The sequence below is a fragment of the Pelobates fuscus genome, chromosome 3 (assembly GCF_036172605.1).
Source record: "Pelobates fuscus isolate aPelFus1 chromosome 3, aPelFus1.pri, whole genome shotgun sequence".
In the NCBI taxonomy this organism is placed as follows: Eukaryota; Metazoa; Chordata; class Amphibia; order Anura; family Pelobatidae; genus Pelobates; species Pelobates fuscus.
In genome coordinates, this window is record NC_086319.1 from 202,694,207 (window position 1) to 202,720,901 (window position 26,695).

The 26,695-nt window shown below is 45.5% G+C and overlaps 1 protein-coding gene across 1 annotated transcript; it reads left to right on the plus strand.

The window, feature by feature from the left end:
- The first annotated feature begins 506 nt into the window (after positions 1 to 506).
- PCDH12 (protocadherin 12) lies at positions 507 to 26,345 on the plus strand. Its single transcript, XM_063447915.1, has 4 exons — positions 507 to 3,588; positions 21,674 to 21,765; positions 24,491 to 24,645; positions 25,182 to 26,345. The coding sequence occupies exons 1-4, from the start codon at positions 661 to 663 to the stop codon at positions 25,529 to 25,531; spliced, it is 3,525 nt and encodes a 1,174-aa protein (XP_063303985.1). The 5' UTR covers positions 507 to 660; the 3' UTR covers positions 25,532 to 26,345.
- The last annotated feature ends 350 nt before the right edge of the window (positions 26,346 to 26,695 follow it).

The following is a 26,695-nucleotide window of genomic DNA, read 5'->3' on the forward strand; positions in this document are numbered from 1 at the left end:
TATTTGTCCATCAATACATTATCAGTGAATGCCATCTCACTTCTAAGCCTTTCCACACATTTTCTGAGTTTGTTATTTGATTTTATCAGCTTGCTTCTTTATTTTCAGAAGGAATGCATTTCTATAGATATCTGATGGTAACTAAACTCCATTATCTCCTTATTTCTAATGTAGTTGGTTAAGTGGACACTGATCATGATATTTAACTGTCTGTATGCATAGTTTTGTGGTAAAAAGAAAATATGATTGTTTTTGTCTCTTAAATATTAAAGCACAATAATTGCACTTGGCAGTAAAAGAGTTAATGTCATATGGTCCATTTACTCAACTTGTAGTTCCTTCCTCATCCCTTTCCTGTAGGAGGAGGGTGGGTTTCCCTGATAAAACAAGTCCCTCATAATTTTCTTCACACGGCTCCTCCCCAGGTTACTTTGATTTCCTATTCATTCCAGCCAACCTAAGCAACCTTTGTCTGGCCACGCTGAAGTGTGTAAATGTCAGACAATATTCAGTTTGTACATTGGAAAACAAAACACTTTCTCTTCTCTGCAACCAATGTTTCTGGACCAGCCATTTAATTCTGATATCTCATGGTTCTATTTTTGTGTGACCAAGAATTCCACTTAGTTTTGGTTTACTTTGGAAAAATCTTTAAGGAAAATGGATTATATACCTCAATTCATGGCATTTTGTTTTCTTCTAGCAGTTTGTTTTTTCAGTAATGGGCTTTGTCAAAATTCTACTTCATTAATGGTGAGATTCCGAATTCAAGAAGAAGTTGATGTGAATACTATCATTGGGAGGATATCTGATGTACCAGGATGGACAGAGACTGTGAATGAAGAATATCAACTCATTACAAATCCCAACTTCCATTCATTTCCATTTCAAGTGGGTTTAACTGATGGCTCAATTTCAACAACGGGACATCTTAACAGAGAGGAACTTTGTCAGCCACATGGCCACTGCTTGATTTCTTTTAATGTACTTGCAACCAAAGCTTTGTCCTTGGTCCATGTGGAAATAGAGGTTCTGGACATCAACGACAATGAACCAAGTTTTCTAAAACAAGAATTGGAGCTTGAGATTTCAGAGAGTGCTTCGTTGCGCACCCGTATACCACTGGACAGAGCCTGGGACCCTGATAGTGGAAGTAACACTGTGAAAACCTATTTTCTTACTCCGAATGAGCACTTTGCATTGAATGTAACTTCAAGCTCAGATGGCATTAAACATCCAGAACTTGTGGTAGTTAAGGAACTGGACAGAGAAGTTCAATCTTTTTTTCATTTGGTCCTTACAGCATTAGATGGAGGCCTTCCACAAAAATCTGGAACCACTCATATTAAGATTAATATTTTAGACTCAAATGACAACAGCCCTATATTTGGTGAAGGTTCTGTAATACTTAAAGTCTCTGAAGACACCTCACCTGGGACAAGTCTCCTCAATTTAACAGCAACCGATCCAGACCAAGGTCCAAATGGGGAGATTGAATTCTCATTTAGTAAGCACACACCTCAGAATATTCTCAGTATATTCAGCATTGACCCAAAATTGGGTGAAATCATCCTAAAACAATCACTCAACCATGAAAACAAACATTCATATGAATTGGATGTTCAAGCAAAGGATATGGGTCCAAATCCTATTCCTACTCACTGCAAGGTACTGATTAAGGTGCTAGATGTCAATGACAATGCACCAAATTTACAAGTCACATCTGCTTCTCAAAATTCTGAGGAAATTGTGGTTTCAGAGGCTGTTCCTTTGGGCAGTTTTGTAGCTCTAGTAATGGCCACTGATCCGGATTCAGGTGCCAATGGTCAGGTACATTGCCATCTTTTGCAAGAACATGGCCATTTTAAGTTACAGAAATCCAATGGTAACAGTTATATTTTGAAAACCAATGCTTTGTTAGATAGAGAGAAATGGGAGGAATACAATCTGACCATCCAAGCACAAGATCAAGGAACCCCAACCTTTACATCCATAAAATCATTAAAGATTCGTGTTAGTGATGCTAATGACAACCCTCCAATTTTTGAAAAGATCAGCTATGAAGTCTCACTCGTGGAAAATAATCACATACCTACCCATCTACTTAAAGTACATGCCCAGGATATAGATTTGGGTGCTAATGCTGAAGTTACATACAGTATTATTGACTCTTATATTTCAGGAACTCCAGCCTCCAGTTGGGTTTCGATTAACTCCAGTAGTGGGGATATATTTGCCTTGAAAACCTTGGATTATGAACAAATGTCTGAAATACAATTTCTTGTCCAGGCACATGATAATGGCCACCCAAAACTGAACAGTAATATTTCAGTCAGAGTATTTCTAAAAGACCAAAATGACAACAAACCAGTAATTGTACAACCACCTCTAAAAGGTGGATGTGCAACTATCACTATTCTGGTGAATGCAGAGACTGGTCATTTGCTGTCCTCCATGGACAAGATAATTTCACAGGATGGAAAACATTATACATTTGGAAAAAGCTTTGCAGGACCTCATGAAATTGCAGCAGATCTATCTCATCACAACATGCACCAAATTCTTCACGTAGTAGCCACAGATGCAGATTCCAATCAAAATGCTGAACTTCTCTATCATCTAGCAAACAATCATTATGGTTTATTTGCTATAGACACTAATCTGGGTTTTATATATGCAAATGTAAGCAATGGCAGTCATCTTATAGGAAATGCTTTAGATATGGAGGTCATTGTTAGAGATAATGGAAACCCTCAGCTAGAAGCCAAAGCTTTATTGACCATCATGTTTGGTAGTCATTTGGACCACTTAAAAAATGCAGCTAATGGATCTAGTGGAAAATTAAGCCTATCTATGGTGATTGTTATCTGCCTGGCAGTTCTTCTGGCTGTGTGTCTTCTTGTTTTGGCTCTTGTCATGTCTTTTTGTCGAGTGGATAGGAAAGATAACAGAGCCTACAACTGCAGGAAAGAAGAGTCTGCTTACAGGCATCAGCCAAAAAGGCCCCAAAGACTGATTCAGAAGGGTGACATCCATGTAGTTCCCGTGATGAGAGGAAGACAGCCACAGGGTGGAACTCCACCTGACACTACCAAGACATTTGTTGCATCAGATGAATTAAAAGAAATTCCAGAAGATGATTCCCTCACTACGCCTTTTCACCTAACACCTACTCTTTACCGTACTCTAAGGAACCAACATAATCATGACATTTTTCATGAAGACACTCAGGACTTGGAGGAATCTTTTTCTTTGCCTCCTTCTGTATGCCGGACACTGCAGTACCAAAGACAAAGAAGTTACTCTAGAGAGAATCTTCAAGACTTTCACAGCACTCTCCCTGCTTCCAAAACCTTAAAGAACCCAGGCAGCCCTCAAGTGAGACTCATTAGTGACCCTGTCTCTTCTGAACCCCTGCTTTACAACAACGGTGAATTCTCACCAGCCACCTCTCCAACTCTGAGACGTTCCAAGCGTGCAGAAGAAGCATCCCGTGAGCAGATCTTACAGAACCTAGTACGACTGTCCATGGTTGCTTTAGCAGAGAAAGAAGCAGTGGAACTCACTATGCAGTCTCCTCACGTTCAGGTAAACTTTATATTGCTCAGTGGTGGTCATTCTCCTGTATAGTATTTGTTAGATAATCATGTCTCTAATGTCATAAACGATATTTATTGTTGTAGAGTCTTGTATTCTCCCAGTGATATGCAAGGGCAACAGACCCCTTTTATGATAACTGAAAACCATCCTTGGAATCCAAATGATTGACTGCCTCCCCTATAACCTAAACATTGTCAACCATCTTCACAATCCAAAATTTAACTCTCATGCTTTAGATTCAGAAATCTAACTTCAAAACTGTTAAAACTACACTTAAACATGCTTGTAACTGTGTCCTCATTTTATTTACATTAGTGGAGTTAGGAGAGAATTGGTCGGTGCAATGTGGTTTTAAACATATGATAATTGTCAAACCAAAATAACAGAGGTTCCGTCTTTGTTTCAGATACAGTTGGTATTTTGAAACTCAAGGTTTTAAACATTTGTATTTAGATCACTTAGAGGTGGAAATTCCTACTCACAAAATGCCATCGACTGGACACCCTAATTAAAGATTAACTTCTTCCAGGAAAAATACACATTATAAGAAGTCTGTGAATGGGCAGGAACTCAGAGAAACCTAAATAGCTTAACCTTTCTGAATAGTAAATCCCCCGTATCCTTTGATGGAAGTATATAGTTCTTTGCCTTTCAGTTTTGGAGAAGCATTGGTTTTATCTTTTATCTGTGAATGGTGGTGTGAATCGTATATTACTGCTGTAGGCAGAATTTCAAATAATACATAAATTCCTATAGTATCTACTTGCCATATGACTTTTGCTTAGCCATAAATAATAACCATACTAGCACATAATATCCCCGATAGGGGAATAAAAGCATTGCTATGAAAAACATCACCTGCAAATGGTTCATGACCATTTAAGATGTTTATTCTTTAAGTAAAATTCTATAGTACTGACTTAAGTCTGGTGCAATAATTTTTGGCTACAATACAAAGATGTATTTTGCAGCCCCCATCTCCCCCCAAAAATGCCTCTTCACTTGTGTGCCTCTTTACCCCCCTTTTCAATTTCTTACTCCCTTTTGTGTTTCTTATTCCTTTTTTGAATGTCTTGCCCCCTTTAGATTATTTTTACCACCTTTTGTGTCTTACACTAACCTTTAGTGTATCTTATCCACATTTATCCCTTTGTGTGTCTCTTACACCCCCCCATGTGTGTCTCCTACTTCCTCCCAGTGCTTTTGTGTGTCTCTTACTTCCCACAGCCCCTTTGTGTGTCTCTTGCTTCCGCCACAGCCCTTTTGTGTGTATTTTACTCCTCCCAGCTCCTTTGTGTGTGTCTCCCCCAGCACCTTTGTATGTGTGTCTCTTTCTTCCCCTTGTCCTTTTCTCCCCTTAGCCAACCCCTCTGTGAGTCTCTCCCAAGCCCCTTTGTGTGTATTTTCTCAACATATTCATTGTATGATTCTTTTACTTACCCATTCCTTTTGTGGTCATTTCCACTCTCCCACCTTAGTGCTCTCTTCCCTCCTCTCCCTACCCGTGCCTGCTCACCTCCTTCCTTGTAGTGAGGCCCTGCTGTAGGGGGACAGAGAACATTGTTTCTTTACTCCTACCCCCTCTGTGTGTCTCTTCACCTAGCCCCTTTGTGTGTCTACCTCTCCCCCCAGCCCCTCTGTGTGTCTATTGTCCCCCCTAGCCCTTCTGTTTGCCTATTTCTCCCCTTCTCCTGCCCATATGTGTGTCTCCTCCCCTAGCACTTTGTCTCTTTTCCCCCAGCCCTTCAGTGTACCCCTTTCCCTTAGTCCCTCTGTGTGTCTCGTTCTCCCACCCAGCCTCTCTTTGTGTCTCTTTCTTCTCCCAGCACATTGTCTCTTTCTCTCCAGCCCCTCTGTGTGTATTTTCTCACCATCTTCATTGTATGATTCTTTCCCTCACCCATTACTTTGTGGTCTCTTCCCTCCTCTCCCTACTGCTCACCTCAGTGGCGTACATACCAGGGTCGCGGCTGCGACCAGGCCCAGCCCACCAGGGGGCCCGGCAGCCCTGCGACACGGTATGTACCCAGTGTGGCCAGCCTCTTCTCCTGGGGGGCCCAGGAGCTGGTCACCTCAGGGCCCCCCAAGGCTGGCCCTGGTGTCACCGGGTGGACGGGCGCGCGAGGGAGCACTCTCCCCTGAGTGCTCTCTGTCCAGCTCCCTCGCGCACTGCACTGATGCCGGAGCCGGAATATGACGTCATATTCCAGCTCCGGCATCAGTATGCAGCGCGCGAGGGAGCTGAACAGGGAGCACTCAGGTGAGAGTGCTCCCTCGCACGCCCGCCAGCCTGCCCGCTGACCGACCACCCACCAACACCACTGGACCCCAGGGAATCCCCTCAGCACTCTAAAAGGTAGGGAGGCTGGGGGATTACATTTAAAAAAAAACGTGTGTGTGTGTTAGTGTGTGTTTGTTAGTGTGTGCGTGTTAGTGTGTGTGTGTGTCAGAGTGTGTGTGTGTGTGTGTTAGTGTTAGAATGTGTGTGTTAGTGCTAGAGAGTGTGTGTGTTAGTGTGTGTGTGTGTTAGTGTGTGTGTGTTACGTAGAAACACAGACACATAGAATGTGACGGCAGATAAGAACCATTCGGCCCATCTAGCCTGCCCAGTTTTCTAAATACTTTCATTAGTCCCTAGCCTCATCTTATAGTTAGGATAGCCTTATGCCTATCCCACTCATGCTTAAACTCCTTTACTGTGTTAACCTCTACCACTTCAGCTGGAAGGCTATTCCATGCATCCACTACCCTCTCAGTAAAGTAATACTTCCTGATATTATTTTTAAACCTTTGTCCCTCTAATTTAAGACTATGTCCTCTTGTTGTGGTAGTTTTTCTTCTTTTAAATATAGTCTCCTCCTTTACTGTGTTGATTCCCTTTATGTATTTAAATGTTTCCATCATATCCCCCCTGTCTCGTCTTTCCTCCAAGCTATACATGTTAAGATCCTTTAACCTTTCCTGGTACGTTTTATCCTGCAATCCATGAACCAGTTTAGTAGCCCTTCTTTGAACTCTCTCTAAGGTATCAATATCCTTCTGAAGATATGGTCTCCAGTACTGTGTACAGTACTCCAAGTGAGGTCTCACCAGTGTTCTGTACAATGGCATGAGCACTTCCCTCTTTCTACTGCTAATACCTCTCCCTATACAACAAAGCATTCTTCTTGCATTTCCTGCTGCTCTATTACATTGTCTGCCTACCTTTAAGTCATCAGAAATAATCACCCCTAAATCCCTTTCCTCAGATGTTGAGGTTAGGACTCTATCAAATATTCTGTACTCTGTCCTTGGGTTTTTACGTCCAAGATGCATTATCTTGCACTTATCCACATTAAATGTCAGTTGCCACAACTCTGACCATTTTTCTAGTTTACCTAAATCATTTGCCATTTGGCTTATCCCTCCTGGAACATCAACCCTGTTACATATCTTAGTATCATCCGCAAAAATACACACCTTACCATCAAGACCTTCTGCAATATCACTAATAAAAATATTAAAGAGAATGGGTCCAAGTACAGATCCCTGAGGTACCCCACTGGTGACAAGCCCAAGCTACGAATATACTCCATTGACTACAACCCTCTGTTGCCTGTCACTCAGCCACTGCCTTACCCATTCAACAATATTGGAATCCAAACTCAAAGATTGCAGTTTATTGATAAGCCTTCTATGTGCAACAGTGTCAAAAGCCTTACTGAAATCTAGGTAAGCAATGTCTACTGCACCACCCTGATCTATAATTTTAGTTACCCAATAAAAAAAATCAATAAGATTAGTTTGGCATGATCTCCCTGAAGTAAACCCATGTTGTCTCGGATCTTGAAATCCATGTGTTTTTAGATGTTCAACAATCTTATCCTTTAACATGGTTTCCATCACTTTCCCCACTACTGAAGTAAGGCTTACTGGCCTATAGAGTGTATGTGTGTGTTAGTGTTAGTTTTTGTGTCAGTGTGTGTGTCAGTGAGTGTGTTACTGTGTGTGTTACTGAGTGTGTTAGTTTGTGTGCATCTGTTAGTGAGTCTGTTTGGTGTCTGTTAGTGAGTGTGTGTTTTGTGAGTGTGTATGTGTGTCTGTCACTGAGTGTGTGTCTGTCACTGAGTGTCTGTTAGCTAGTGTGTATGTGTCTGTTCGTGAGAGTGTGTGTGTTCAGCACTTACCTTTCTCCAGCACCAGACTCCCTTGGCGAAGGGGATCCCTCCACCCCGATTCGCCTCTCAGCTCCGAATGCGCATGCACGGCAAAAGCCGCGCGCGCGCGCATTCAAACCACCCATAGGAAAGCATTACTCAGTGCTTTCCTATGGACGTTCAGCGTCTTCTCACTGTGATTTTCACAGTGAGAATCGCGGAAGCTCCTCTAGCGGCTGTCAATGAGACAGCCACTAGAGGCTGGATTAACCCTCAGTGAAACATAGCAGTTTCTCTGAAACTGCTATGTTTTCAGCTACAGGGTAAAAACTAGAGGGACCTGGCACCCAGACCACTTCATTGAGCTGATGTGATCTGGGTGTCTGTAGTGGTCCTTTAAGTGTATGTGTATCTGCATGCACTGACGTACATACCGCAGTCGCAGGTGTCACAGCCCTGCGACCAAGGCCGGCCTTAGGGGTGTGCGAGCTGTGCGGCCGCACAGGGCGCCATGGCAGCAGGGGGCGCCCCATGTCCGACACAGCTCGCACACTCCCTGCCCTCTACAAGGGCTTAGCAGAGAGAGACTTAGGAGGCTGAGCCAAGCGGCCGGTGGGGGCGGAGTCAAGCGGCCGGCGGGGGCGGAGCTAACCAAGGCCTGAATCTGCTGCCTGGTAAGTGAGACCATAGTGCCCCTGCTGCCCCTATAGTACCCCTGTTCCCCATCTACCCCTATAGTGCCCCCTCTTCCCCTATAGTGCCCCCCTCTTCCCCTATAGTAACCCTGTTCCCCATCTATCCCTATAGTGCCCCCCTCTACCCCTATAGTGCCCCACTCTACCCCTACAGTGCCCCCTCTTCCCCTATAGTGCCCCTGCTCCCCTATAGTAACCCTGTTCCCCATCTATCCCTATAGTGTCCCTGCTCCCACTATAGTACCCCTGTTCCCCATCTATCCCTATAGTGCCCCCATTTACCCCTATAGTGCCCCCATCTACACCTATAGTGCCCCTGCTCCCCTTATAGTACCCCTGTTCCCCATCTATCCCTATAGTGTCCCTGCTCCCACTATAGTACCCCTGTTCCCAATCTATCCCTTTAGTGCCCCCTCTATCCCTATAGTGCCCCTGCTCCCCTTATAGTACCCCTGTTCCCCTTCTATCCCTATAGTGCCCTCCTCTACCCCTATAGTGCCCCCATCTACATCTATAGTGCCCCTGCTCCCCTTATAGTACCCCTGTTCCCCATCTATCCCAATAGTGCCCCTGCTCCCACTATAGTACCCCTGTTCCCCATCTATCCCTATAGTGCCCCCTCTACCCCTATAGTGCCCCTGCTCCCCCAATAGTACCCCTGTTCCCCATCTATCCATATAGAGCACCTGCTCCCCCCATATACTGCCATAGCGCCCCTGCTCCCCATCTACCCCAGTGCCCCTGCTCCCCCTATCTACTGCTATAGTGAACAAAAATCACACACGGTCAACACACACACATATCAGACACAGTCAATACACCCATTACAAATATGGCATACAGCGAACACATCATACAATCACGTCTGACACACACATGATAAATGTAGCTGTCTTCCGAGTTCCGGCCAATCAGAACGTTGCTGTGGATTACCACAGGAAAGCTCTGATACTGTAAGTGCCTGAGCTCATGAGACAGTTGCTGATGGTCTGCACCCAGTGAAGGCACCGACCAGATTTCCAGCAAACTGGATCACCAGAGATCAGCAGGGAAGAGGGGATAAATATTTGTTTATTGTTACATTTTCATTTCATAAATCCCCTATACACATGGATGGGGGGGGGGAGCTGTTAAGATTTTTCGCACAGGGCGCCTGAAGGCCTAAAGCCAGCCCTGCCTGCGACCAGGTGCCCACCGACATGTGTTATTATTATTATTATTATTGCCATTTATATAGCGCCAACAGATTCCATAGCGCTTTACAATATTATGAGAGGGGATTTAACTATAAATAGGACAATTACCAATAAACTTACAGGAACAATAGGTTGAAGAGGACCCTGCTCAATGGAGCTTACATTCTATAGGAGGTGGGGTGTAAAACACATTAGGACAGGAATTTGCAATCAAATAAGGTGGGCTGCCCTTTAGGAGAGGGCAAGAGACAGGTATGTGAGGTAGGGGTTAGTCTTGGAGGCCATAAGCTTTCCTAAATAGATGGATTTTAAGGCACTTCTTAAAAGATGCAATGCTAGGGAAGAGTCTGATGGCGGTAGACAGGCTATTCCATAGGAAGGGAGCCGCCCGCGAGAAGTCCTGCAAGCGCGAGTTGGCCGTACGAGTGCGGACAACGGACAGGAGGTGGTCACGGGCAAGGCGGAGAGACCGAGAAGGGACATACCTATGGATCTGTGAGGAGATATAAGAGGGGCTAGAGTTGTTCAGTGCTTTATAGGTGTGAGTTAGTACCTTGAATTGACTCCTATAGCATACAGGAAGCCAATGTAATGACTGGCAGAGGGGTGAGGTGTGAGAGAAACGACTAGAGAGGAAAATCAATCTAGCAGCAGCGTTCATTACGGACTGTACGGGTGCAGTACGGCTATTGGGAAGACCAATCAGGAGAGGGTTACAATAATCCATGCGGGAAATTACTAGAGCATGGACAAGCTCCTTGGTAGTATCTGGTGCAAGAAAGGGGCGGATGCGGGCTATGTTTTTAAGATGGAATCTACAGGATTTGGCAACATGCTGGATGTGAGGCTCAAAGGTGAGACCAGAGTCAAGTATGACGCCAAGACAGCGCGCTTGCAAGGATGGACTGATGTTGGTACCATAAACTTGAAGGGAGAGCGAAAGAGGAGGATCAGTATTAGGAGGAGGAAAGACAAGGAGCTCAGTTTTTGAGAGATTGAGTTTCAGAAAGCGGGAGGACATCCAGTCAGAGATGGAAGAAAGGCAAGCAGTGACACGTTGCAGGACGGCAGGGGAGAGGTCCGGGGAGGAGAGATATAGCTGGGTGTCATCAGCGTACAGGTGGTAGTGGAATCCAAAAGAGGTAATAAGTTTGCCAAGAGAGGCAGTATAAAGAGAAAATAGAAGGGGACCAAGGACGGAGCCTTGGGGGACTCCAACCGAGACAGGGCAAGGGGAGGAGGTATCATTAGAAAAGGAGACACTGAATGAGCGTTGGGAGAGATAAGAGGCCCCGGCCCGCGCAGAGTAAGCGCGGGGGGGCCACGGATCAGTTTTCGCACCGGGGCCCCATGGGTTGTGTGTACGCCATTGGCTCACCTCCTTCCTTCCGTAGTGTGGCTTAGCTTCTGACAGGATAGGTGATGCTTCTTAAAGTGGCCCTTTGAATGAATATCATATATTGAATAAATCAGTCTCCGGTCTTTTTTGGCTAGCTGAACTAAACAGCTGGGAGGAAGCATGGCCACCTTAAAACAGTAATATCCTGTGCTGCAGCTTCCGATTTTCCCCAGGCAGCTGCTGTTGGCCAAGTATATTATTCAGATCAAGAGCAGCAATTGTCACACAGCCATGACCTATGCACATACCTCGAAACTAAAACAGCTGACTAATGATGTTTCCACATATTAACCCATCAAAAGCTCACTAGAAAAATATGACTGCTCCTGAAAATGGTTCTACTACTCAAGACACCCACAGTAGATGCATTGTGCGGGCTAGTTTAAATGAGCTATGTTGGGTAGGTTTATTTTATTCATTTTGCACCAGAAGCCCATGAATTATTTGATTTACTTCCCAAGTGCAGTCTTTCCCTTCTTGCTCGGTAAAACAGCTTTACTTGATAACATTACTTGGGCTTCTGTAAGTGGTAGTTTATCTGTTAGCAGTTTTCTATAGTAGAAAGCTGACAGCTGGTTTACATACTCCTATTGTGCCCTTAAAGCACTTGATGGCTTTATTGGATACATGCAACACTGTTATATGGAGTTAACACTCCAAGCACCATTACCAGTGTAGTGTACTGTAGTGGTTATGGTGCACAAGTGTCCTGACGCACCTTATTGTAAGTAGAAGAACTGTTTGGCTTCTTAGTAGTGGTCTGCCGGGCACTGCTAGCTGCCTCCACTAAATCAGGCAGAACGTCACAGCTAACACTCTCAGTCAATAAGCTAACCCTGCACTCAGCAGAGTTAACAAAAGCACTGGCTTAGGAGCGTTCTGATTTCTGACAGAAGTAGTGGATTTGCCAGGTAAGAAGCAAAAGCTTTCTAAATTAGATTGACTACTTACAAGGATGGGAGTGTGCCACGGCACCTTGGTGGTTATGGTGTTTGGGGTGTTGCATTAAGGGAAACCTTTCCATTGTAAGAAGTCAAACCATTTTTACCTGGGATCCAAGATGCTCCGCTCTCTGCCTCCACTACTAATGCTGGAGTGTCTGTTAGACCCACGCTGCCACGGAAAAGGAGGTTACTGCCATAGAGCTCACTCCGCCACTGTCATAGAACTCACACATAAATAACTAATAAATACATTCTTTTTTTTTTTTATATTCTTTATTTTTGCACACGATGGGTAAGGCAAGATTCATACAGCTTGGAGGCTTGCGCAGAAGCCAAAATATACACAAACAGTTTCGTAAATGCGACAATGCAACAACAGCATGTAGCACAAGCCACCTTGATAATTCTATTCAACCTGCCCCCCATCGGGGGTTTTTAATTGTGTATATAGCATAAGTATCAAAGTTCCTCACTTTTGCCCGAGGGTGTCATAATAAGAACGGTGCTATTGTGTGTCCTGCTTATAAGCCTCAGTGGAAGAGATCGGTCTGTGGAAAACAGTCTTAACGACAGCTGTCCCCCAGACACGCTTATCCCTAGTTTCCGTGGCGCCGGGTCCCCATCGGGGATTTGGATTTATGCTGTACTTTTTGGCTGTTGTCTTCCATCATCTATTCGAATAAAGGGCCAGGAATGTAATGTAACGTGTCCGGTTAGCGTGAAACCACATTAGTGATACAAGAGGTCACCTAATAGCCATATCCAAACCATCCCGAGCTTCCCCGTACAGGTCGTCACAGTCAGCTGCCTCTAGTTGGAGGAAGTGTATATGACTCGGGGAATGACCCATTATCCCACAAGGTGTCTGGCAGGAAAAAGGCATCCAGAGAATATGGTATCTCCGCATTCCCCTATCGCACCGATCGTATCTGAGGAGATGTTGGGTATACAGGCAAAGTGAGGAACCAAGAAGGATGAGACCTTCAATAAAAAGAGAAAGCCTACCCCCGAAACCCGATGATGAGAAATCCGGGGTGGTTATAGGAGAGAGAGAAGTAAAAGATCAGAAGAAGAGAAGAGAAAAAGAGGTGAGGTGCTGGAACCGGGACGCAGCGAGTGCGGGGCAACCAACCAGGGGCGCCACGCGACCGGCAGTGGGAGAGCCCGAGAACCCCCATGCCCCATCCTCCTGGTGATCATAATCCGTTTACGCAGATCCTGCTACGCTATTATCCCAGGGCTCCCAGAGTTTTATGAACTTCTCTGTCGTACCCTTCACCCGTGCCGTCAGGTCGTCCATCAGTCGGCAGTCTCGGATCCGTGAGATCACGCCTGAGATCTCTGGACCTTCCGGGGAGAGCCATGCTGTCGCGATAGTACGTCTAGCCCCGAGGGTTAGTTTATGTACCAATGTCTGCTCCCGTTTGGTCCACCCGTCAATGGGTCTATTCAGTAAGTACACCCATGGATCCAGTAGTAGGGGTTTGTGGAAGGTCTGAGTCAGTAAGTCCTCTACTGCCTTCCAGAAGCTACGTAGTTTTGGACAATCCCACCACATGTGGAGGTATGTACCTTGGTTACCACATCCCCTCCAGCAATCATCGGTATCCAGTTTGTGCATCTTATATAGTTTGACAGGGGTGGTATACCAACGGAACATAGTCTTCCATGATTGTTCTTGGAGAGTGACGCAGACGGAGGAGTTCTTATTAGCCTCCCATATGTCCTGCCATTCCACCCCCTCCAGAACCTCTCCCAGATCTGCCTCCCACTGGTCGGCGTAGGTCAGACGTCCCCATTCTTTGTTCTCCGAGCTAAGGTGGGCGTACAAGAGTGTGATCATACCCTTAGGGACGGATCCTTCTCGGCACAGCTTTTCATAGAATGTCATCCCTGTTTGCGCAGCTCCCTTTATATGGGTTTTTTTGGCGAAGTCTCGAATCTGAAGGTAGCGAAAGAAGTCTGATGGTGTTAAGTGGGAGTCCCGTCTAAGGTCGTCAAACAGGATTATCTGTCCGTGGCGGTAAAGTTGGTGAATCCGCCTTAACCCTAGTCCCTCCAGATTCCTAAAATCTCCAGGAGCCATTCCCGGTGGAAATTCCCTGTTACGGAGGATCGGGGTCAAGGGGGAGGGGGAAGAGGACAGACCGTATTTGCAATTAGTCTCGTCCCAAATGCGGAGCGAGTTCTGGATGGACGGGCAGAATGCCCGTGTCAGAGGCCTGTATTCCTTCGGGACCCACATAGTAAAGTGGGGGACGTCGCTCCCCATCATCCTGGACTCCATCTCCACCCATCTCCTCTCCCCTGTCGGCGAGTGCCACATCGCAACCTGAGTCAACTGGGCTGCCAGGTAGTAGAAGTAGACGTTTGGTAGGCCCAGGCCCCCTCTATCCCTACGTCTGTAGAGGACTTGGCAGGATATCCTATGTCTCCTATTCTGCCATATAAATGCGCTGATTGATCTTTGTAATGGTATCAGTTGGGTTTTCGTAACTCGGATCGGCAAGGCTTGGAATAAGAACAGGATGCGCGGGAGGACGTTCATTTTAACCGAGTTAATCCGTCCGATCCAGGAGATGGGCTTGTCCGTCCACTTCTCCAGGTCTCCGGTCAGAGTGCGAATCACGGGGTCGTAATTAGCAGAGTATAGGCGCAGAGGGTCGGCCGTAAGTTGTATACCCAAGTATTTCAGGGCATCTCTTTCTATTTTGAGGCCATAGGTCTCTTGAACGCGGTGAACGGTGGCATCGGACAAATGGATCGGCATTGCGCTGGTCTTGCTCATGTTGGCCTTATAACCCGACATCGCGCCATACTCTCTTATAACTCCTTGTAGAGCGGCCATGGAGTCCAGGGGGTTAGTAACGGTAAGGAGGATATCATCGGCGTATGCCGATACGGTGAACTCACTATCCCCCACCCGTGCTCCACGTATGTTTGGGTGATGCCTTATGGCTTGGAGCAAAGGTTCCAGGGCCAGTACAAATAAGAGGGGGGAGAGTGGGCAGCCCTGTCTAGTACCGTTAAATAGCCGAAACGGCGTCATAGGGGCTCCCGTGATCCGCACTTGTGCCTGAACGTTGTGGTACATGGCCTTTGTGGTTGTTATGAATTCATCCGGGAACCCCAGGTGTTTCAGTACCGTAAATAGAAATTGCCACCGCACCCTGTCGAAAGCCTTTTCTGCGTCGATAGCTACCACCAGCGTCGGTACTTTCGATGTCACTTGTTGCCAGATCAAGCCTATATTCCTCCGAGTGTTCTCAGACAGCTGTCTATCCTGAATAAAGCCAACCTGATCGGCATGCACCAGAGAGGTCAGTAACGGGTTTAGTCTATCTGCTTGTATTTTCGCCAAGATCTTAAGATCATGGTTGATCAGCGAGATAGGCCGGTAGTTTTCAGGTGCGAGCGGGTCCTTATCGGGTTTGGGTATCAGTACCATTGTAGCTAGGGCCATTGTTGGATCCAGCCGACCCCCCTGCCGGAGGTCGGTAAAGAGCCTGGTCAGTGGAGGCACTAATTCTTCCCTAAATATTTTATAATAAGAGCCCTCGAAAGCATCAGGTCCCGGTGCCTTATTGCTTTTTAAGTTAGAAATGGCTTTACTTACCTCCTCCTCGGAGATATCCGCCGCGAGGGCAACCGCGGCTTCCCCCTTAAGTTTGGTCATCCCAAGTTTATTAAGGTATTCAAGTATGATCTCTTCCTCACCTACCTCACTCGTCTGCTGGTCCGGTGTATGGTTGTATAATTGTTTATAGAAGTTTTCAAACACCTTAGCGATCTCATCGGGTCTCGTTTTGGTCGATCCGTCTGGGTGTCTTATGGCTGTTATATGAGAATGTTCCTGTCTGGGTCGCAGAGTCCTGGCAAGGAGCGAGTCCATTTTGTTGGATTTCTCGTAAAAGGACCGCCGCGACCATACCATGGAGCGCGCTGCATCGTCTAGCAACAAGGTCCGGATGTCCCTCCTGACGCCCTCCAATCGTTCGAGTGTCACCGTATCTGGGGCCGTTTGGTGTTTCAGTTCAAGGGTCCTCAGTCGTTCCAGTAGAGTTTCCAATTGAAGATGTTTCAGTTTCTTACGTCTAGTAGCCAGCTTTATGAGGGAGCCCCTGATGACAGCTTTGTGGGCTGCCCAGATCGTGCTCGCGGAGACGTCTGGGGTATCGTTCATGTCAAAGTATTCATGGATGTCTCGACGGATCTGTTCCCTCAAAACGGGATCCTGTAGCAAGGAAGTGTTCAACCTCCAATTCCATGGAGAGGCCACGCAAAGGCTGCCCAAAGTAATGGTCACATCGGCATGGTCGGACCACGAGATGTTACCGATTCTCGAGTCGACTATCCTGGGCATCCCTGTTGCATTGGCGAAAAAGAGATCGATCCGTGAATACGTACCATGCGGTGCCGAATAGTACGTGTACTCCTTATCCCCCGGATGGTGGGCGCGCCAGACATCCACCAGGCCAGAGTCCGTCAGAAACCGGTTAAGCAACCGATCCTGGCCCCCTCGGCCATGGGACCTCGGGGTCCCGTCCTTAGTGCTCCTGTCTACTGCCGGGTTCGGTGCGGCATTGAAGTCCCCGCCGACATAAACCATACCATGGGGCAATGTCGCAATTCTCTCCCGGAGGTTCCGCCAGTAGGCGGGGTCTGGTTGATTAGGGGCATACACGTTGATGAGGTGGATCGTATGTGAGTGCAGTATGCCCGAGACTATAATGTACCGCCCCTCTGGGTCCGACTCTTGGGCCGTTTTCCTGAAGGGGCAACTGGATTTGACCAGGATGGCCACTCCATTGCGTTTACGGAGAGACCTGGCTTCATAAGAACCCTTGAAGGCATGGTCCCTCAGGCCAAACTTGGCCTGCTTAGGAAGGTGTGTTTCCTGTATAAATGCCATATCAGTATGCAGCCTCTTGAGTTCCCTAAACAATAGGCGACGCTTCCTGGGGGCGTTGAGACCCTTGACATTCAAAGTAGAGATTTTAAGTGTCATCTTGTTTCATGGTCCCCCCGCTTCTGTAGACCGGGACATAGGGTCTCTACTCCCCCCCCCCGGGTCCCACGACCCCACCGAGGCCCCCCCACACCCCCCACCCCCCAGCTCCGCACCTCTTGAAGAGAGAAGAAAGAAAGAGAAAAAGGAAAGAGAAAAAGGGAAAGAAGAACCAAGGCATCCAAACCCAATTGGATGTAGAGAAGCACTGATCTCACCAGTAGCCAGTGATTTGTGGGTAGCGTGTTCCCTCATCCCTCACCACGATCAACGCGATAAGGGAGCAAGGGTCCCTGTGCTCCCACTCGAATCGCGCCCGCTAAGACCTATATGGACCTAAATGGGCAGACGTAGAGCCTCCTCCGGGTAATGAACCATTTGAGACCTGAAAAGTTGCCACTGTGGTACCCTGATCAGTCATCTGTCTATGTCTCATCTGTTGAGCCTACGGGGCGGTAGTCCCCGTCTGGGGTCTGAGCTAAGTCAGGGCGGGTCAGACCGTATGAGCGGGCCTGGGTCCGGGGTCTGAATGTATCTCCCGAGGGGAGATCCCCTACGTTCCCCCATCCGTCCACCTTCTCGCAGTGTCCACGGCGGAGCCACATGTATAGGGGGCCCACCGCTGGTTATATGTAGAGTCGCAAATGTGAACCCCAATAAAATGAGTATAAGACAGTGCTAAACCTATGTGTCAAAAAGTTAACCAAAAGATTGTTTTACCCGTAACATAGGGGCGGAGGGGTACACAGTGGCGGTGTGACACGTATGGACTTAAGGTCTCGGCAATTTGTCCCAATTGAGCCAATAGTCCCCCCTCCCCCCCCCCCCCCCTGTTTGTTTTTTTTTTTTTTTTTTTTTTTTGTCTTTAAGCTTATTTGCTGAGTTAAACATCTAAGTATATATACTGTGCTTGGCGTTTTCAACAGATTGTAATTATTTCATCATTTTTCATTTTTTTTTTTTTTTTATATAAATAATCATGTCACAACTTTGTCAAAAACTAAAGTCCAACTACCTGTACACTCTATTTTTTTTTTTTTTTTTTTTTTTAAATGGGAGGGGGGGAGGGGAGGGGGGAGGGGGAGGGGGGGACGGGAGGGAGGGGGAGGGAGGGGGGGACGGGGGGAGGGGGGGACGGGAGGGAGGGGGGAGGGGACGGGAGGGGGGGGGAGGGGGAGGGGAGGGGGGGAGGGGAGGGGGAGGGGGGAGAGGGGAGGGGAGAGGGGAGAGGGGAGGGGAGAGGGGAGGGGGGAGGGGAGAGGGGAGGGGAGGGGGGGAGGGGAGAGGGGAGGGGAGGGGAGAGGGGAGGGGATGAGGGGATGAGGGAGGGGGTACATCGATCCAAACAATACAAGAGGCATAGCGTTACAAGTACAGGCTGATTGCAATAAACGTGATAATTACAGTTCCGTCCTGGTGTAAGTTCACTTAGGGACAGGTAAGGCAGGAACCAGATGCCCAGGAGGCCGATGACTTCGGGTCGGAGTCCCAAGCCCACGGAAAAAGCCCCCACATACTGACACCCAGCCTCGAGCCCCCCTAAACCAAGCGGGGGGCATCCGGGCTCCCCCAGAAATAAAGCTTCCTTCCGTGGCAGAAGTGGCATACAGTAATTAAGGGGAAACTGGCAAACCGGGGGTAGCAAGAGGTTCTGCAGAGGAGTCCCGCAGGGAAAGCAATAAAACTGAGGCATCAGGGGGGGGGGGCGAGACAGGCACCGCTGATCTGGACCCGGCCAGGGCTTTAAAAACGCCCAGCATGGGCCCTAGCTCCATGACCCGTACCCCCACCCAAAAGGGAAGACGACAGCCTCCCCGACCCGTGTGGACACCCTCCCCCGGCAACCCCCTTCCCCAAGGGGGAAGGCAAAAAAAAGGTACCCCTCCGGGGACAGGGCAGAAGGGCAGGGGTCCCCCGGGTATGGTGTGGGGAAGGCACATACACTACCCTGTGACCTTCAGCGATGGCTCCTGGCTCCGGCGGCACTCCAGTCGTTTGGCAGCTGAGGGAGGTCATCAATGTACAGGGAGACGTCTGGGATCTCCGAGGGCGGCTGAACTCCAAGGCTCCGCAGGAAACGCTGGGGATCGCCGCCAGGTGATAGAACGTGCGCCCGGTCACCCTTGAACACCTGCAGCTTGAAAGGGAAGCCCCAGGCATACTTCAGGCCTGCTCCTCGCAAGGCCTCAGTGATCGGCCGCCACTCCCTCCTGCGCTGCAGTGTCGTGGGCGCCAGATCATGGTATAGGGAGACAGCTACCCCCTCGTGCCGGATGGGCCCATCTCGGCTCCTTCTCATGAGGGCCTCTTTGGTGCCGAAGTAAAGGAAGCGGACAATGACGTCCCGCGGGGTGTTGTTATCCGCCCTCTGGGCTCGCAGGGCTCTGTGCACCCGCTCAATGTGCCACTGTTCTTCAGGGAGGTCAGGGAGGAGAGGCCGCAGGAGAGTAAGCAGTGTCTCCCGCAGATTTTCGTCCCGCACCTCAGGGAGCCCCCTAAGGCGGAGGTTGTTCCTCCGGGACCTATTCGCCATGTCCTCCAGTGCCAGGTCAGTATCCACCATGCGGGCCGCCATCTGATTCACCCGTTCAACAACATCGTTGTGGGCTCGAGCGGTGGTATCCATGCGGTCCTCCAGGGCTGCAGTGCGTTCCCCCAAGGCTCCGATATCTGCCTGGAGCACAGCCGTGGACCTGGCTATTTCCCCTGCCAGGAAGGCCCTGACTTCAGCCAGTTTGGCCAGGACAGTTTCCTGATCAGCGGTCGGTGCCTCAGTATCGGCCTGGGTCGGGGTGTGCGGAGATCCTCCGTCGCCATCTTGGCTCTCTGTTCGACCAGGCCGTTGCATGGCGAAGTGGTCGAGGACGGAGGCTCCGGATTCTGCTGTTTTTTTCCCCAGCTTGTTTGTACGCCTCCTCTCCATGTCTGGGGACCCGTTTTGGGGTAATTTGCGAATATTTAGGTCGCTTTAGTGGGCTTTAGGGCGCGATGAGTGCGGAGCACTAATGAAACACGTCCGTGTTCATCGACGGTTCGGCCACGCCCCAATAAATACATTCTATGTTTACAAATTGTCTGAGGAAACATGAGTTGCATTGTTACACCAGTGAAAACTTTCCTCCTGAAAGCACATATTACCAGAAGTGAAAGCTACTATTAGTATTGTTAATATTTATATAGCGCTTGCTCATACGTGTTGTTAGGGTGGGCTTTATGGGTTATTTAGCCCCTGATCTCTTTTATAAAACGAAAGCTCAATGGTATAGTTCTCTGACAGACCGCCTTCTCTCTGCTAGTGTGGCGGTCATTGAATTTTCTTGGGGCTCAAGCTTCAGGTGTTTCTGGAACATGTATTTATTTATTTATAAAATTTCTCTCATTTCCAGGTATGTCCTGGGTCCACTAAACATTGCATCGTTATAATAGGGTACAATAAAATACAAAGACAATATTAATACACAACATATATAAAAAAATTTACATAGAACAAACGCCTCTGGCCCTACTTAAACAAGCTTACAAGCAAAGTTTTATGCATTATAGCAGCAGGATGTAGAGATTTATTGGATGATGGGGGTGAAAGAAAGGGGACATCAAGGGCAAGGCAGTGATTCTGTGGGGAAGAACTAGAGATAGTAGAATGGACCTAAAAGAATACTGGCAAAGTCCTAGAGTTTATTAGGCTACATTTTAAGTCCTGATGCGAACCCTTTATAACTCTACACTCCTCTATAAATCCACTTCTGTTTCCAAATCCTCTCCAAACCACCCTCTTTGTTTTTTCTATAAGATGATTCAGAAACATTATGTCCCAGGACGTCATGCATGCTTCACCCTTCCTCTGCAATTACTTATCACTCTGTCAGAGACGCCCTCAAAAGGGATGTAAAATGCACAATTGTCCTGGATAAAAATCACCTCTTTATGCTGTTGTGCATTGAATGCTACAAGTTGCCCTGAAGTACATAGTATTTAAATACAGAAGGCAAGAAATCAGTCAATTAAAAGAGGAGAATTCCTAAGCTATTTCATGCCTACAGCATATGAATTTTTCATATGATAGGGCAGAACTTTTCATGTGCTGTCCATAATCACGAAGAAATAATATATGTGTTTAAAGTGGCACTGAAAGCACCATAACCACTACATCACTTTGGTCATTGTGCCACGTGTCCCCTGGTACCGTCCCACTGTAAGCAGTCAGATCTATATGGTTCTGCCCAGTCTGCGCTGATATGCTAACAATAGATGTACAACTTTGGACGTTATTTATCATCTCAGAGTGTTAGCTGACAAATGTCAAAATTTTCACAAAATGTATCATTATTGCTGAACATCTACTTTAGCAAATCAGAAGAGACAAAAGGGACTGCAGGCCTGGGTAAGTGTCAAACTGTACATGTAGCATGTGACAACTTACAAAGGGAGAGCTCCAGGTGTCTCCTTGCACATTAGCTACTGCAACCTTCTGTAGTAGCTATGGTGCCGAATACCGCTTTAAGAAAGCAAAGTGGATCCAGAAAACTTCCCCCCATATTTCACAATTATTAAACGTGGGTCCAAAAGCCCATCTATTCAGAAAGTTTACAACCACCCAATAATCTCCTACAATTTGCTGGTACTCTGCGTTTACATAATAAAGCGATTTTTTTTTTAATTGAAGGTAATATTTGTTTGTTTTGCTATGTCTTACAGCAAATTTCGCAGCTACTTTCTTTGCTTCATCAAGGACAAGTTCATCCTAGGACTCTTCATAGAGGGAACAAGTATTCCTCTAAATCTGTCAGGTAACAAAACACATACCTGGGCAAAGGAATTCACAAAAAGTGATGGTGTTTGCAAATAGTTTTCTGAAATGAAGGCACAACTGCTAATCAGGAAAAAATCTTAGCTTGTTTGAGTTGAAAAATTACTTTTAATGTGCTTGTTTTCAGCAACCTCTACTGCAGACCAAGCTTCAAGAGGCATATTTGAAAGCTAGGCAACATTATGTAAAGATAACCAATAAACAAAGGAACCTGCTGCTGAAGCACAAGTTTGTATCTCCTGCTGTGTATATTGAACTTTAATCACACACAGGAGGCTCATGCAAGGTCTAGCAAGCTATTTACAGTGCGGGAGATAAGAATTTCTAAACTAGAAAAGCTACAATTGCTGGGGAAATTGTGAGAAGTGTTCTTGCCTCCACCAGTTTTTATAGCACATTTAATTGTAACTTTGTTGCCCAAAGTGCTTCAGTTACATTAAAAAATACATTTATAAAAACATTAGCAGGTGTACAAAAGGCCCTGTCTATGACATCACTTGCTGCTGCAGCTTGGCACAGGTCAGAGTATTTTGGCGGTTGCCATCTTCAAACGGTCATATTTTAAAAACTACACATCCTACAGCGAAGAGCTTTATATTGTGAGAATCACAAGACCCAGACATTTTGATGCATAGTATGTCTCTGAAGTTCTACAAATGAAGGCACAGTCACAGTTTAGAAATTGCCATTCAAGTTTAAGCTGGCTAGAGTGAAGTTTCAATGAATGTCAATGGAAGGCGTGATTTGCAAACAAATGGTCATATTGTGAAAACTATCAGGACTATGGCTTAGCCGTGGACATTTCTAGTGGCAGCAGGGATAGCTGAACATTTTGATATAAGATTTGTGTAGGTTGGCTTGAAAATGAGGGAGTGGTGGCAGTTTAGAAATCATGTCCTGATTTTTCAGCTTTTGCCAGCTCCCACTCTAGCTTTGAACATTTTGCCATTCATTCCTATGGGACCAATTTTGCCTCGAGAACGACGATATTCCGTGAACCATTCGGCGAAACGTTCCACAAAGTAATAGCACACCAATCGGGAACAATCCGCACGTTTTAGTATATTTTTGTCTTTGTAGTGTAAAAACTGTGGGAGGAGTTAGGGTGGTAAATTTGGCTATATTAAGAATAATAATATATATGTGAGATAACATTAAGTGGTCTTGCTATGCAAGAACACTTAATTAAACAGACTGTGACATAAATGAAGTATAAACATTAGATATCACTTTACAGGAAGTGTTTAGGAAGGCTGTAGTCACATGCAGGTAGGTGCTGCTAGTGCTGCATAAACAAAGTGATTTAACTGCTAAATGTCAGAGAATTGAGCAGTGAGACTGTAGGGGCATGATCTATACACCAAAACTGCTACATTATGCTAAAGTTGTTTTGGTGACTCTAGTTTCCAGTTAATACAGTGTTTAAAAGGCAGCCATTGATCATTGAGTACATACTAAGCAAAACTTGGAGATATGGAATCCAGCCCACATCTAACCTCTGGGCCCTAGTTGGCTACCTAAGGTCACTTTATGGCTAGTCATGGTCTTCCACATTTATAACTGTGACAAAAAACTTTAGGGCCATTGAAGGGATGCCAGATCCCAATCCCAGTTTCCACAGGGCCACCAGTTAACAGAGAAAATATACAGACAGGCCTGGTTGCCTACACATGGGTCAGATCTTTCAATATTGAAACCAACAAGTTACCTTATGGATGTTTTTCCCAATAATACAAGCTGAATTTGTGGATCAGCTGTGGACAGGGCATTTCTCTCATATTTTTTCAAGACTTTCTTTTCTTTTTTTTTGACCTTTTCTTATAGTTTATTTTGTTTCTAGTTCAATGAGTAACGCTATGAGAGATTCACAAGGAATAATATAACATATGCTGTCTTAGACACATAGAGACATTTAGTCAATAAGTCCCCTTAGTGGGTGTTTGCAAAGTAATTTCTTTATATAGTTTTTTCTTTGATTTTTACATCTACTTTGTTTCTTCTTATTATTTTTTACATTTGTGCGGAGAACGATTAGGCTCACTGATAATTGAGTCACTTGGAGAAATTGCTACTGTTTAATGAAACCAATACGGAGGATTGTAGGTTGGTTTTTTTTTCATTCTTTGTTTATGAATTTATTATTATTTTACAATGAAAGAGGTGATTTCAGCAGCAATAAAACAAAGCACAAACAAGTACCTTTACAAGCGTACAAACTTTTTTGGCACTTTAACCCCTTAAGGACACATGACATGTCTGACACGTCATGATTCCCTTTTATTCCAGAAGTTTGGTCCTTAAGGGGTTAAAGGCACATACGCAACTTAATCAAAATTGTCCTAGTATAAGAAGCATATCCATTTTCTATGTGCTTTGTGATACTGTATAGGAAAGCAATCCTGAGTACATTGGTTATCTGAATGTTTTTATATGTATTTGTAAGAATTGTTTTGGCATTTTTTTGCACATTTTAAACATATATATATATATATGTTTTACACTATGTCTAGGCACATACATTTCTGTGCACAGTGACAAAGTGATAAATTAAGAAAAAGTAACGTAATACAGAAGAAGCATACTTTCTGGTTAATAGCTGTATTTTTTTTAGAGTGTTAAGAGTGATATCATGAGTGAGTATTTGTGAAAAAAAAATATTACACAGAGAATGCATGATCTCTATTAATGACTAAATTCTTCTTCAGATCTGCAGGACAGGATGCTGACTGGCAGAGTACAAAGGATAGTGGTCATGGTGAGAGTGAAGCAGGAGACTTGGACTCTGAGCCTGGAGCTGATCTGCCCTCCAGTCATCAACTGATAGAGGATAGTCTGGAGACACTATTGAGGCCATGTGGAGGTAATTATTAATTTAATAAGATACAATGAACAAAACAAACTTGAAACCCATTTTTTTTCAGAAAGGCATACACCATAATGTACTAGATTTTTAGTTATTCATTGCTTATATTTTGTATTTGAAAATGTTTTACATCCACAGGGACTCTTTTAACCTCTTAAAGGCCAACCCTTTTTATACTCACACTATTCCAGTACCGATCTCCTGTTCTGATGTTAACTGACAGAGAAGGGGGGAAGGGGGAATGGAAGGACAAGCGCATTAGGATCTCCCGATAGTGGAACATTGCAGGAATGCTTTTCTGTGGGGATTTTTTACTGACGCTGGATGTCCTCATGCAGAGCGTGAGTACTTCCACCGTCAAGCGTGAGGACTTCCACCGTCAAGCTACACGTAATGTCCTGTTATTTTGAATTTGCAGCTCTAAACAACCCTGCTTTCAAAATGGATAACATAAGAGTAATGTGATTGGAATTATCTATCCATAATTTTCCAGGTTTTGCTTATTTTAAGTTATTTTTTGTTTAAAATAACAGGTTCTGGAGGCCAGAGATTCAGTGAGCTAGACCCAGGATGGATATCCAGACTCTCCTTGCCTTTGGCAAACAGCTACAAGGAAAATATCTTTACTCCAAACACCCAATTATCACAACAGCCTCCTATAACAGCTGCCGAGAGAGAAGAACTTAGAACTTTCCTGACTTTTGGCAAAGCCTGTGACGAATCCCAAGGGAGCAGACTAGCCAGTACCTTCCTCTCTGAGATGAGTTCTCTCTTTGAGATGCTGCTGAATCAGAAAGCAGAATCCCATGGTGACAACACTTCAGAAGTGCTCATGAGACTTTCAGCCTGCAGCAAGAATTTAGGAGTGGATGGTTCTAAATGAGATTATCTTAATACCTAATACCAGTAGTGAGGAGGGACTGAACATCAACTTCTATGTCTATAAAACTATTTTCATTGGGAGAGTGCTAAACTACCCACCACAAAAATATCCTGTAATATAACAAAACATATAAAGTTACAGACAGACCGGGTTGTGCAAAAATGTTCATCCAAGTCTTCAGTTTAACGGCCTTGTCTGCAATTTCATTCAAATTTCCTAAGCACAGTAGATGGATTGGATAAACTCGAAATTTATATTTTGAGAAACTGCTGTTGCTATTTAAATGAGAAAATATTGAAATATGCACTTTTTAACTATGCGAAATGTCTTTGGAGCTTCTGTTGAGAAAATATTTGGTTTAGGGGATCGCGTCTTCAACAACTTTATCACCATCACAATTCTCATAAAACATACACTACGCTTAACTACCACAATGGCTCAGATAAGCAATGTGAATTTATTGTAGCGTGGTGGTAACCATACTCCGTCTTTTGTTTAGATACACGACACATTATAAATGTTATATGTGATATTTGTACGTAAAATATGGTGGAACCTTTATTCGGCAATGCAAACTAGAGGTTGATTTGGTTGGCAAGAAACAACCTTGTACCAGCCAACTAAAGGCAACAAGCATGAACTATTACTTTTGAAAGAAGCATTATCTTGGGAAAACTCTTAATGGAAATATTTGTTGTGTATATTGTGAGCATGTGCATCATATTGTTCACCTATTCAGTAGAAGTGGCTGTGCATTACTAAAACATTTAGATTGAGGAACCAAGGATAGGAATCCACAGGCATCACAGTGTGGGGAGCATTTGTTCTGGATAAAAAGGGCATAATAACATACAACGTTTAGGCCATAATATACATGACTAAGGCCTCACAGACTAAACATTGTATAATATTTTGTTCTTCTTGTCCAGATTAAATCCCTCCATTTGAACCCTACACGTTGATGCCTGTGGATTCCTATCTTTAGTTATCCTGGTGGGTAATGGACCCTCAACCACAGAGCTCCAACGTATTTTACCTGTGTGCAGCACTCCCTTATACTGTAGAATGAGAAACCAGTACATGTTGAATTATAAAAGGATCTGCATAAAAATGGGCAAACCCGTATGTATTACTGATAGCATTGTGATTCCTGAATGCAAAGTC